The sequence below is a fragment of the Antrostomus carolinensis genome, unplaced genomic scaffold (genome assembly GCF_000700745.2).
Source record: "Antrostomus carolinensis isolate BGI_N321 unplaced genomic scaffold, ASM70074v2 scaffold4497, whole genome shotgun sequence".
In the NCBI taxonomy this organism is placed as follows: domain Eukaryota; kingdom Metazoa; phylum Chordata; class Aves; order Caprimulgiformes; family Caprimulgidae; genus Antrostomus; species Antrostomus carolinensis.
In genome coordinates, this window is record NW_010327895.1 from 244 (window position 1) to 13,410 (window position 13,167).

General features: G+C 37.4%; 1 protein-coding gene across 1 annotated transcript in view; it reads right to left on the minus strand.

Moving 5' to 3' along the window:
- LOC104528119 (UDP-N-acetylglucosamine transporter) overlaps positions 1 to 10,077 on the minus strand; it is a gene marked incomplete at its 3' end in the record, with an annotated part of 10,238 nt that extends 161 nt beyond the window's left edge. The window contains exons 1-4 of the mRNA XM_010172033.2: positions 10,024 to 10,077; positions 2,376 to 2,580; positions 1,367 to 1,521; positions 1,163 to 1,285 (exon numbers count right to left, since the gene is read on the minus strand). Of these exons, the coding sequence (XP_010170335.2) occupies positions 1,163 to 1,285; positions 1,367 to 1,521; positions 2,376 to 2,580; positions 10,024 to 10,077 (537 nt within the window). The remainder of the gene's footprint in view (positions 1 to 1,162; positions 1,286 to 1,366; positions 1,522 to 2,375; positions 2,581 to 10,023) is intronic.
- Between the last annotated feature and the right edge of the window lie 3,090 nt (positions 10,078 to 13,167).

Consider the following 13,167-nt stretch of genomic DNA (forward strand, 5'->3'; position numbering starts at 1 on the left):
CACTGGATGTAAAAACAGTTATACAAAATTCACTGATAAAATCAAGTCATGAGCATCTATAAAATGCACATTTGTTTTCTAGCAACAGTAACAGTTACTAAATGCAGACAATCACACACTTGTGATTGTTTTGTATTTTGCACCATAAGGACTTTTAAAGGACTGCAAAGCCATAACTTTTCTTTCTTCATATCTGTAAGGAGTAAGACTGTGCCTGAACTAGGAGAATACCCATCAATTTAAATAGGTCCAAGATTTATGTTTTATAAGCTGGAAATGTTTCTGAATCCCAGCATGACTTATGACGGTCATTCACAGTCACCAATTTTTGCCACCTGACAGTTAGTTACCTTACAAATACAAGCACACTGAGAAAACCACTTACAGCAGCTGTCTTTAAGATGGGATGAATTGTCTTTTGCATGTGCCCCTCTTTGGTGATTATGTTGACAACTAAAGCTGAAATTTATGAAGCCAAATCCTGCAATATATCCAGTGCTAACAGAATAAAATGCAATGGCATAGACAAAAACATACTGAAAAATCTGTTAGTTACTATCAGAATGTTTTGTTCTAATTTTTAACTATTAATTTTCAAAAATCCATCAAATTCAATCCTCAGAATTTTTTTCAAATCCTTAAGTTCTGAAACAAAAATTTATAGGATATGTTAAAATCTGATAAAAATTCTTAGAATAGTCTCTTATCCCATGACCCTGCCCTCTGAAAACAACAAACTCCAGTCTTTGCACTATTTAGAACAGAGGCCAACTTTACCTCTTGAAAAAGTTCAAGTGAATTTGCCGTGCTGAAATCATATCACAAAGCGAGCAGCAGGACTGTGCTGACACAGAAGATCTGTGAATCCCTAATGTCTGAAGAAGTGGGCTATTAAATACTGATAACAATGTTATTTGCAGGTTGCTCCAGAGGCCCTGTCACATTCTACAGTAGAGCACTGGGACATGAAAGAGGTGTTATCTTCTGCCTTTGAACCACTGCTGGTGTTATCTAGCCCTGGCCAGTTGTGATTCATAGTTCCTGACCATACCCTGGTGCTTGTGTGCAGCTGGTAGAATCAGAAATCTGTATAATCAGTATAGAAATCCATGTTCCTTGAATTATTACATTAAATAAACACAAAACACCTGCTAATATTTACCTGCACAAATGCCACTCCTGTCATCAATATAACTAATGAAAGCCACTGGTATACACCCAATTTCTTGCTCAACATGGACACAGAAAACAATGCTGTGGTAAGAATTTTCAGTTGATATGTAACCTAGAAGAACCCAGAAACAGTTACTACTGCATAATTCACGTGTTTTTTTGAAACTTACAGAGAAATCCAAATGTACAATACCTGGTATGTGGCTGCATCTAGGTTTGACAATGCTACATACAGCAAGTTATTCTGAAGAGTATAAATTCCTGAAGGAATAGCAAGTTTAAGAGTTTCCATGGGTTTATTAAGGATTTCATCATGTAGCACTCTGTTCAGAGTCCGTAAATTGCACTCTACCCAAAGAAACAATAAAAGAAATAGACATTCACTAAAAGGGGAGGAAAAAGAGAGAGACAGCAATGTTCTATTCTTAAAAGATTGTTGCCCTCTTTTTACTTCTACCAGTACCTCAAAATACTATGTATGTTTGACTTTCATGAGCCTCATATATGTAAGAAAAAAAGGCTGCAAACCATCTTCCTGTAGCCTGGAATATCAGAACTAGAACAATTATTCAAAATACTTTAAGTAAAACTTACTGAAACTGTATTAATATTTGACGATGACACATTGAAGACTATTACCTAAAACTGCACATTTGCGAGCTATAGAATCAACAATATTTATGCATATACAATTATATCAATTTTTAAGCTGTTGAAGATCAAATACATAAGTCAAGGAACTGGACAAATTCAGAATAAAATGTACAAAATAAGAACTAGAGTAAATCTGAATATACTTTTTTTGAGCTTAAAACTGCTTCTTCCCTTCTGCATCTGCTGTTTAATATAGGCTTCTAAAATATCATTCATGCTTCAGACAGACTTAAAGTTTTTCAGTTTTTCCTGCTTCTACATATGAATTTCTTAAAATGCAAGCACAAGCTTAAAGCTGTCAGTAGAAAAATTATTCTTGCACTCCGCAGTATCCACATCCTTTAAAGAGAGCTCTCTTCAGCAAACACACAGCAACTCCCATCGTGTGCTGAGGAGTGAAGTATGATTAGTGCCGTTTCAAGACTATTTCTTACACGAGAAGGGAAATGCTTTGTTATACACCTGTACTCACATGGCTGCTTTGCAGTTGCCAGTACACTACAGCATATTGATTAGGAAAATTACTTGGTGCAAAATTTGACACATACTGCTGTCTTTGTAGACCAATAGAACACAGGCCAAAATCTTCAGAAGTTCAGCAATAACTACTGCAGTAGAGGATAAGTAACGAGGTCCTTCTTCTTTCAGTGTCCGAGAATAACGCATGGTCAAGACTAAACTTGTGGTCTGAAACACCAGGATGCCCAGGGAAAGGTATTTTAAATTGGTAGACATTTCTTGACTTTTTTCTTCCTGAAAGAGAAAAAAACAAAACCCCAAATCCAGGCTTAAAAGGTAATATTGCAGACAGATGTTTCCCTTAGGAATGTGTGTATTGAAACAAGTTATCAAAGGAGGTCAGCCAAAGAAAAACAGCAAACCTAATCCGATATTTAAAAAGAAAAAGGAGATTAATGCTTTAAAAATGTTTTTCAAATACATGAATACAAATGGGAAAGCATATTAGAACATCAGGAGAAGTGATAAGTAATAGAGAAAGGAAATTAAATATTTATTATCTGAATAATAATAAAGTAAAATAAGGACTACTAACTGATAATTAGCTTTCCAACAACCAGTTTCACAAAAGAAATCTCCCAAGTTAAGTCAATCATGGATTTCTTTATGTAGGTGACGGCTCAGAAGGTATTTTCAAAGTGAAAAGGCCTCACACTGTGGTACTGAGGAATGCCCAGTACCCCTGCTGCAATGAGCTATTCCCAGAATGAAGAGATGATCTCATTTTTCTACCCCTCCAAAGTTTTTCAGGTTGCAGTCTCTGCCTTGCCAGATGACACAGTGCCAGCGTGAGACAAGGTGAGAGTTGGGCTGCTTTAAATGAAAATGAGAAGTATGCCTGACGCTGAAGGAAAAGGAAAGTTGTAGGAAAGCAGGGTTGGAAAGGAAGATTTGGGATGGAGCAACTGCAGGGGAGACAGCACTAAACCTATCCTGCTCGGAAAAAACTAGTTGAGTATAGACGACTAGGTGACTGCACACACTTTCTCATCAAACACTGACCACCACAAACCTTACATTAGTAAAGCTGTATCATCCTCATCTCTACCATGAACTTCCAGCAAGCAGACATGGTTTTCTTTGCCCTTTGTCACCAATTAATGCATTAACTTTGTGCAGGAGACTAATAGAGAAAGCAATTCTCATTTTGCAAGCATAATATATTACAAGAAAATTAAAAAATGTATCACTGCTATTCAGAATATTACATAATTTTCTGCTGTTCTTCATATTAAGTATAAAGAACTTCCAGGCACACAGAAATTAATGCTTTCCATAAAAATTTAACTAGTAGTGCTTTCACTGCCCACATATTAAAAAATACAGCAGTGTTTTGTAACGACAAAGTTAAATCAATTCAGTAATTAAAAGTTAACAATTATGTTTTCAAGTAAAAGCAAAACAGTAACAAGTCAGGACAATGAATGCGGTTCTCACTTTTACAAGTCCAGAGACAGCACGAGCAGTATGTATTGGATGCATATGCCAGAGCTGTCCCTATCCATGTTTCACACCTACAGGTACACAAGTTTTCACTCATTAACTATCTAGTTTTGTACACACTGCTGAAGGATGTGCTGGGAACTCTAAATATTTGTAGCTGAAATTGAAGCTGTTTCTTGCCAACAGCATTTCTCTAGCTCAGGATGCATTTCATAATAATTTTCACTGCTATTTTTTCAAAGATCTGGAGAGCTGTGCTATTCAAATATTTCTGACTTGCCTTTATCTTGTCTCTAAGCATTAAAACATCTTATCCAGTCAAGTACATAAAGTCAAATTAATACCCATATGGCATGGATACTTAAGAGACATTGCAGTGACCTGCAAACAAATACGAATTGCCAACAGCTGCAGAGATATGAAGCACATTAACTCATACCGTACACAATAAAAACTGTTTACCTCAAGAATCATATGGCTGTAAAAATATCTGTAAAAGCATACTGGCCATGGAGGAAGAAAAGATGCCAGGATGCAGAAAGGGAGGAAGAAAGACACAAGGATTTCTTTAAGGAATCTTAATAGAAGATACTTTTGTATGAACTATCATCTCATTTAACTTCCTAAAGAGACAAATACTGAAGACACAACTGCACTGGACAATATAAATCAGACAGAAATGTAAAGCATGACAGAGGAGAAAGCTGCAGACAGCACTGGAGGTTTACTAACTTTTTCCACAGGTTCTGGTGGAACAACATGAGGATGTTAGCTGTGGAATTATGCATCCCCAACAACAAAACTGAAAAGATCAGTTAGTCAGAGGAACATCTCTGAAGAACAAATTTGCTATAGCTGAGAACAAGAAGGAGAAACAGAAGAACAGTTCCCATGAAGGGATGAAGAGGGGACATATAAGGTCAGAGATCATACTCCTTGGAGAAATACCAACAGTATAGAGAAGACAGAGGGAGAAAAGGGGAAAGAAAAAAAAAATCCACTGAGAGAAAATACAGAACTGAACTTAATGAAAAGGTCTGCCTATGCTGCTGGAGAAAACTGACATCATTAAATGCACATTTATGTGAGATGACTTGCACAATTTCTTCCACCTTTTCCATCTACCTCATTTTTTAGTATTGAGACCTGACAATCTGGAAACACTTAAGATGAAGAACACTAAATTTAATGAAAGCACACTTACAGATAATTAAGTTTTTAAACTTTTTGGTTTAGTTTTCAAAATGCTTCTGAACAAAATACAGATAATGGGAATACACATCTCTCCTGAATTCGGGCCCAAATTTCTGCATTCTGTGAGCCTGTGAAGTGACAAAGGGTTTAAAAAATGTTCAAAACTCTGAGATCAATTCCTTAACCTTCAAAATAGATCACAATATCAGAAAATAATGTTCACATTAATTTCTTGCTGAAATACAATCATCTATTTACTAAGCAGCTTAAAATGTAATTTTAAAACTAATACCTTGTTTATGAGCAAGTATCAAAGTATTTAGCATGAAAACATACCAATAAGCAGAACAGTTTAATAAGCCCATCAGGAAAGCCATAAGGAATACATACCACAATATTATCTTTAACTACAGTCTTGTCTTCAGTATTTGTGATAAAAACAGGGAACTTTCCCCAGACAATGTGTCTCAAAAAGGTGCCAGTAGCAGAAAACAAATATTTCTTTACCATAAGTCACTAAAGCAGCTTAAGACTTTCCAAAATTCACACAAAATAGACTTCAAGTATCCAGTGTGATAGCTGAAATAAGGATATTTGTTAAAAGTTGTCCTGTCAGTGGTCAGCAAGACGGGCTTGTAGAGAACAGGTATGTCAAGTTTCATGCTGTACTTAACAAACAGTCGGTTCGCAGAGCAGGAACTAGAGTCCTGAAACTTATGTATGCCAATAAAATATCCACCCTCTGGTGAGCACACATAATATGTCATCAGCCCTCCTGGTCCCCCTTCCTTTCTTTCAAAAGAGCTGTGTATGAGTCCATAGAACTTGTGCAAACTGAGGACTGGAGCCAAGTACTAAACTTCAAACAGTTGAACCAGCTTCACAGCAGGTTTAGATTTACAGATTACTACCAGAGGTGTAGTCGCTCTCTTCCAGCCATGAGTTCCTGCTGCCCTCACGGCAACAGACTGTGCAGTCATATACTAAATGAACTATTGTCTTCAGTAACAGCTCACACTTTGATTGTTTTAAACCAACAATGAAGTGAAAATTCCCAATGCATTCCTGTACGGAGCTACAACTAGGCTTAGATTTCTTACTGGTCTCTGGACAGACTACTTGGTACTCTGCCAAAAGAAATTTAGGTTTGCCAATTCAAAGACTGGAAGTTGAGTGGTCACATTAATTCAGTGACTTTTGAACTGTATCTTACAATGAGAGGTGCTAAGTACCTGCAACTCATCGACTGTACTGTAGCCTATTGCGTCTGTTAACTCAGTGACTAGGCTCATTATTCTTTTCTTTTATTAGTCTAGATACAGAAAAAGTAAATAACTTCTGCATATTTTATTCAGTATATGACGTAGACACACCCTACAGCTAGCAATATGGAAGGCAAGGGAAGAAAAGGTCACAGGCAGGTCTATTCCGGAGGTCAACATGAAGTAAGCCAAGATGGTATTTACCGCCACGGAACATCTGACGTCAGTATGCACAGGCGGATAAAACGCAGATGGATACTACGTGAAGAGTTGTTCTCCTCAGAAGTATAAAGGAAGAGGACCTTGGAAAGGTTTCACAGTCTCAGAAAACAAAACAAAACAGGAAGTAATACCTCCAGCTCAAAGTATCACACTGTGCAAAGTCTGAAAAATACTTGTTTAAAGGAAGCAGGTTTTTCTCAAGGGGAAACATATTTCCATTTCATAACATTCATTCAGACAGAATCAATACATTTCTGGCTTGCAGATTTTCATCTCCTTTAGTAACTTCTCCAGCACAGGCTAAAATTTCATATTTTACATTTTACTTTTATATCATTCCCACACTTTCCCTCCTAAAAGCTGGTAAATTCTAATGTTTGCAGATGAAATACATTAGGCCAAAAGGAACATAATCAACTTGACTTAACGAACAGTAAACATACCCTATGTATTGTATTTTCCTCTATCCATTCCTAACAAAACTCGCTAATATTAATCAGGATTTAATAAAGGAGCAACAAGAAGAAAATTACAGAACTTTTCTTAACCTTAAGATTTTGCCTTTTAAAGATCTGATGGTGTAAACTTTTGAGCTTCTCAGCTGCTACATATCTACAGTAACAAAATCTTGTACAAAATTAAGGATTATTTTATGAATTTATATGTTTCATGAGTTTGAAGGAGGCTTCAAAATCTGTCAGGATTACTTGAGTTTGAGGTATCTAAAACACTAGAGAACTCTAGAAGGAATCATGACTAATTTATTTCAAATACTCTTTAGTTAAACTCAAGAGACTTTCCTAACACCATGTGCAAGAACAAAAGAGAAAGGGCAACTCCACAGATCCAGGCACTCCCAAAATTTCACACCATGCTAATACAAATATATTAAGATAAAGTGAGCACAGAACTGTTAAGACTCAACTTTGTCTAACATGAAGTATCTAGTTGATTAGCATGTTTTAGACTCATTGAAATTTTAAGGTTGAGGTGCCTTACATTTTCACATATTATTTTACAAATAATAAAGATGACAGTTCATGTATAAATGATCCAAATTTCATCTTTTTGATTTGTGCATTTCTTCTGTGTCAATTACACTAGAAGTTCTTTCAGTATCCCAAACTATCCAGTATTCTGCATATTTCATTAATTCAGCCTGAACTACTGAGAAAGTTTTTGTTACAAGTCACTGCAGCTGACTCACTTTTTATTATATTAAATTTATTTTTCCTTTAATTTCTGAAATTTTAAGATAATATCAGAGAAAACTTGAAAAAAAGAAATCAGCACCCAAAAAACCCCAAGCACCCAACGCTATCTCAAGTAGCTAACGCAATAAAAAAAACCAATTAGCAATGGATTCCACTAAGTCACATAAGCCTTCCTAGGTGATGGCCTAGGGATGCACCCTATCGAAAACAAACTCACACAGAGTAACACCAAATGGTGAAATGAGGCCTTTCCAACAGGATACAGAATTAATGTTTGTATTATTGTCTATTCATTTACCAAAAGATTTGACTTAAAAATAACCTCTGCTGGCAACTATTCCTTTACTCCTCCCTACTCTATCACAAGGAAAGTCAAATTTAAAAAATAAATTACTAACTACTATTACGCTTCCAGTCCTCACAGTGGTGACATTACATGAGTTACATTCCTTCCAGCCCAGCTGTGAAATGTTTTCACCGCTGATGGTCTTTTCCAATAAAAAGCCAAATTACAGGAGTAACTGCTATTGCTGGCTCTTATTCCATATTATGATTAATGACTTTTAAGATTGCTTAACCAAACAAAAGGCACTTGCACATCAGTTATAATACAGAGCCAAACAGAAGCAGACAACCAGCCTCTTAAAACTGCAAAAGGCAAAGTTTAAGTTTTGTGTGCCAGTACACTCAGTTCTATGTTTGGGATCTGTCAGAAAATAAACACTGACTGAGGCTGCCTTACAGAAGCAAAACCAGAGTGTAAAGTACAGCACACCATTTCAGGGGGAAATGTACAGACACACTTCCTGGGCATTTGCTTTGAAATCAACAGAGCAGATTAAAGAAACAGGAGTGTGTTCTCATATTTCTCAAATTAAATGTGAACCCAGTGTGGATGCTACAGCTACACAAATATAATACGCTGGCAACAAAGAAGAAAAGCACAATTGGAAGGTGGAGCAAGAGCTAGCTCACAGAACCTGAAGAACTTATTTTTACAAGACTTCCTTCTACGCTTTCACACACACATTGCCCTCTTCCCTGTGTTGGATAACACACAATTAACATGCTGCTTTCAATAATACAACCACTTTCCTCAGAAGTAAGTTCTACTCCATATACCTTCTTTCTATTGGACTCAAATTAGCCTTCTTTTCACCAGAAGTGGGATCTAATACAACAAACAGTTTATGTATAGAAATAAATGGATGGAAGAAACCTCATGAAGTTCAACAAGGACAAGGACATGGACCAGGGCAATCCCCAATATCAATACAGACTGGGGAATGAATGGGTTGAGAAGAGCCCTGCAGAGAAGGACTTAGGGATACTGGTGGATGAAAAACTGAACAGGAGTTGGCAATGCCTGCTTGCAGCCCAGAAGCCAACCATTTTCTGGGCTGCATCAAAAGAAACATGGCCACCAGGTCGAGGGAAGCGATTCTCTCTCTCTCTACTCTGCTTTCATGAGACCACACCTGGAGTACCACGATCAGGTCTGGGGCCCCCAGCACAGGAAAGACATGGTCCTGTTAAAGCAGGTCCAGAGGAGGCCACAAAAATGATCAGAGGGTTGGAACCTCTCTCCTATGAAGAAAGACCGAGAGAGTTGAGTTTGTTCAGACTGCAGAAGAAAAGGCTCCAGGGAGACCTTATTGTAGCCTTTCAATATATAAAGGGTGCTTTTAAGAAAGACAGACAGAGGCTTTTTACCAGGGCTGCAAGGGGCAACAGTTTTAAACTGAAAGAGGGAAGATTCAATTGGATATAAGGAAGAAATTTGTATGGTGAGGGTAGCAAGACACTGGAACATGGAACAGGCTGCCCAGAGAAGTTGTGGAAGCCCCATCATTCTAAGTGTTCAAGGCCAGGTTGGATGGGGTTTTGAGCAACCTGATCTAATGAAAGATGCCCCTGTCCATGGCAGGGGGGTTGGAACTTCAAAGGTCCCTTCCAACCCAAACCATTCTATGATTCTATGATAAACATCCCAGATGGTACTGAGGGTGCACAGACATTTCTGAATCTAGCAAGCGCTGCTGGACTGGTTACGAACAAGATTTTACAAACATACAAATATTTTAACCACCAAATTTGAACAAATTAAAAAATACATTTCTCCCCCCCATATGTAATCTTTCATATCTGTATTTTTTAAATAAAAATTAAACCTTGTATTTCTCACTTTAAAATGTAGCTATTTATGTCTTCCATCTTCCTCGTACTTGATACAGGTTTCTTCTCTGTTCCCTGCCATAAGCTAGCTACCATTGTCAGCTGTTCCCCAAATACATGGCACTTTTCAACTAAAACACTGCTAATCACTTCATTTTAAAACTTACCTTGCTCTTTCTTTTGTTTTTCGGTTTGTTACTCATTCTTCTTGTGGGATACATTATAATATGTATTAAATACACTATGGAAAAAAATAAACTATGTTTTTCTTATAGCTTGTATTCTTCTTCAGAAGCGTCATTAAAAGCAAATGCTCCAGCAAAGTTTTTTCCTTACTCTTCTAGCAGAAACTGAGTAACAAAGTTTTTTTCACATGAAGATTTCCTTCAGGCAGTATTTCCAATTTCTCCATTTACATTAAAAAAAATCTTAACTGGTGAAAAAAATTTAAAACATCACTGCATTCAAATATCTTCACGACAATGGTATCAAACACAACACAGTACAAGACTGACAACACAGCAGCACACTGGTGGACCTTGCTCCCGCAACGTCATCTAGCTCACTAACCACAACCCTACCTTTTTAAAATCATGCAGATAATTTTTAGCACTGGCAAGTGCACTTATGCACACAGCAGTTACACATTAAGTTGCAATTGCTAAAGATCAACCAATGATTTCTTCTCAACTTTGCTCCAAAACCCCAGGCTTTTGCTAAGGGTAGTGGTGGCAGTATCAGTGATTCACTGGCCTATCACTCAACTAGAAATTCCACCATTACAAAGTCTAATAAATGAAATGCAATTACCTATTAACTAATATTTAATTTCAGACAACGCTATACAGTGCTTGGGACTCGGGTAAGGTTTTCTTACAGTTTGGCAGAAAGTCTAGCAGAAAGGGAACTTAACGCTGCTGACATTTTTTACTGTCTCACAAAGGTGCTGTGTTTTGTGTTTTTTTGTGGTAAAAAATTTTTCAGCATTCTAATCTATGTATTAGACAGGAAAAGTTGGGCATTGTGCATTTTAAATGTTAAATTTGTGGCTAAATACTCTTTAAGTCTACCCCCTTCACCCCTTATGCAAAACCTAAGAATCCAAAGATTTCTGATAAGAATTTGTTTTGATGAACATTAAGGAAATCACATATTGTGTATAAATATTCAAAATATTCAGCATTCAGGAACTTCAGGCCCTCATTGAGCTAAATCTAACACCAGTATTTCTTGTAAGATTAAGACTTCAAGTATGTGCACAGTAGTGCAATAGTTTTATATTGACATAACAGTTATGAAGCCAAACTCTGCCTGCCAGCATAGAAATTTGATCCAACCTGCCTTAACTGCCTCTCTCTTTTTCAAACAGTACACACACTGCATTCATTGTGTAGATCACAGTATAGAAAGATCCTAGTAGTCACATTCAGACTCTGTGAGCAAGGAGGCATTCAGTTCTCAGTGTTAGTTCAAAGCCCTGTCCCTCCCCGAGCGTACAGGAGTGCAACGCCATGAACAGAAGCGCTGCCTGAATGCATCTCCTGCAGATGTATCAAGCCCATGGAGGAGCTTGATTTAAGGTGCTGGAAGACTGAACAATGAACACAGCTAGGGTTCAGCTACAGCTTACACTAATTATGAATTACTAATCAAGTCTGGGTGCTTGAGGCAATGCAGCCACCCTCAGTCAAGGTGACCTAGTTTGAGCAGAGTAACACAAACTAGATACTACAATGAAAATAAATCTGTAGACTCTTACTGCAGAAAGTAATCACATATAAAATTAGACAGTTTAACTGTCTACTGAAGGGGTATGAATATAAGACAAGAAGGTTCAAAAATTAAATGGGAAAATCCTGAACTCCCAGCTGTTTACATTATTATGCTAGATCCTATAGAAGTACAGATCTTAAGAATCTCTCCTCCCTGCTACAGACACCCTCTATTGATGTGATCCAGCTGTGCAGCCTCCCGAGTTCCAAGGAAGGCACTGAGCCTGCGCAAGCGGCATACGTGTGGGTATGAACTGAAGTAACTGGTGAAGAATAAGCCCAGGTTGCACGCAATTCAAGAATACTAAGAGAGGAATAACTACATCTAGCAAGCCTGTCCCAAAGATCAAGAACGTGTTGCCCTCACTTAACACTGCCAAATCTGGAACTATTTTAAGTAGACATGCATGATTTGATTTTCCCAGGTACCTCGTTTGGATGACTCCTGCCTTTTTCCCGCTACTGCAAACAGCAGCATATCTAGCATGAGGAACTGGGCTGTATAGGCAGCCTGTAGGATTGTTAAAGACACAGAGTCACTCCTAACAATACATTGCTCTAAATAAAATAAAGCAAATTTACACTTACTACCACCACAGTCTTTCTCAAAACCAGTATATTCGCTACACATTCTACTTCTACAAACAAGAACATCAAGTATCCCAGGCTAACAGATCCTTATCTCCCAGAACTGTAATTTTCAATCACAAGTTCTCACAATGCCTAACAACGTACAAGGGAGTCACGAGCCACAGTTTCTAAAGGAAGAGGTTATTGTATATCAGTTTATCCACAACTATCACCTCTCTCAAACTCACACTACAGTCTCTCAAATTTAATGTTGCTTATTCTCTTCTAAAAGAAAAGCACGCGCCACAGAGCTAGAGTCTACTCTAGCAAACTATCTTTACAGCAACAGTTTTTGCAGAGCAGGTCCTGTGTGCTAACTTAAGAGAGAAAAGCAGAACGGATCAGGCTCAACTCAGTCCACATACAAAGAGTTCAGATGATTCAAGCATCTGTGGAGAAAGACAACACCACGGATTGTGGAAGAAGCAGTCTGTCATCTAATGTTCATTCTAAAAGCCATGTTGTCAGTCTGCACATTTGTTCTCTGAAAAGCAAGGGTTGCCTTAGATGCCAACACTCCTGTGTAGAGGCCACTGTGACAGATAAGCTTCCCACTATGATGCGCATTCCGTTTTAGAAAGGTTTGTTCAATGTGGTCTTTATGTCCCAAATAACACAATTCTCATTGCAGAAAGCAGTCTCAGTCTTCTCCACCCAATCATTTCTTAAAAGTCTTTTCTCTGGTATCCAAGCCTTCCTCACTCTGATTTAAAATATAGTTTATAAGATTCAATAGCATTAAACAACTAGAGTAACTTTCCATACTGTTCCATAATATGTATTATCTTATTATGTTCTTACTGTATCTTCTGGTTTTCTGACTTAATCCATAAGCTTTATCTACTAGAGCATTTCTCATTTCAAAACTCAATATGAATGATGACGCCATGAAAATACCTATAAAGTGCA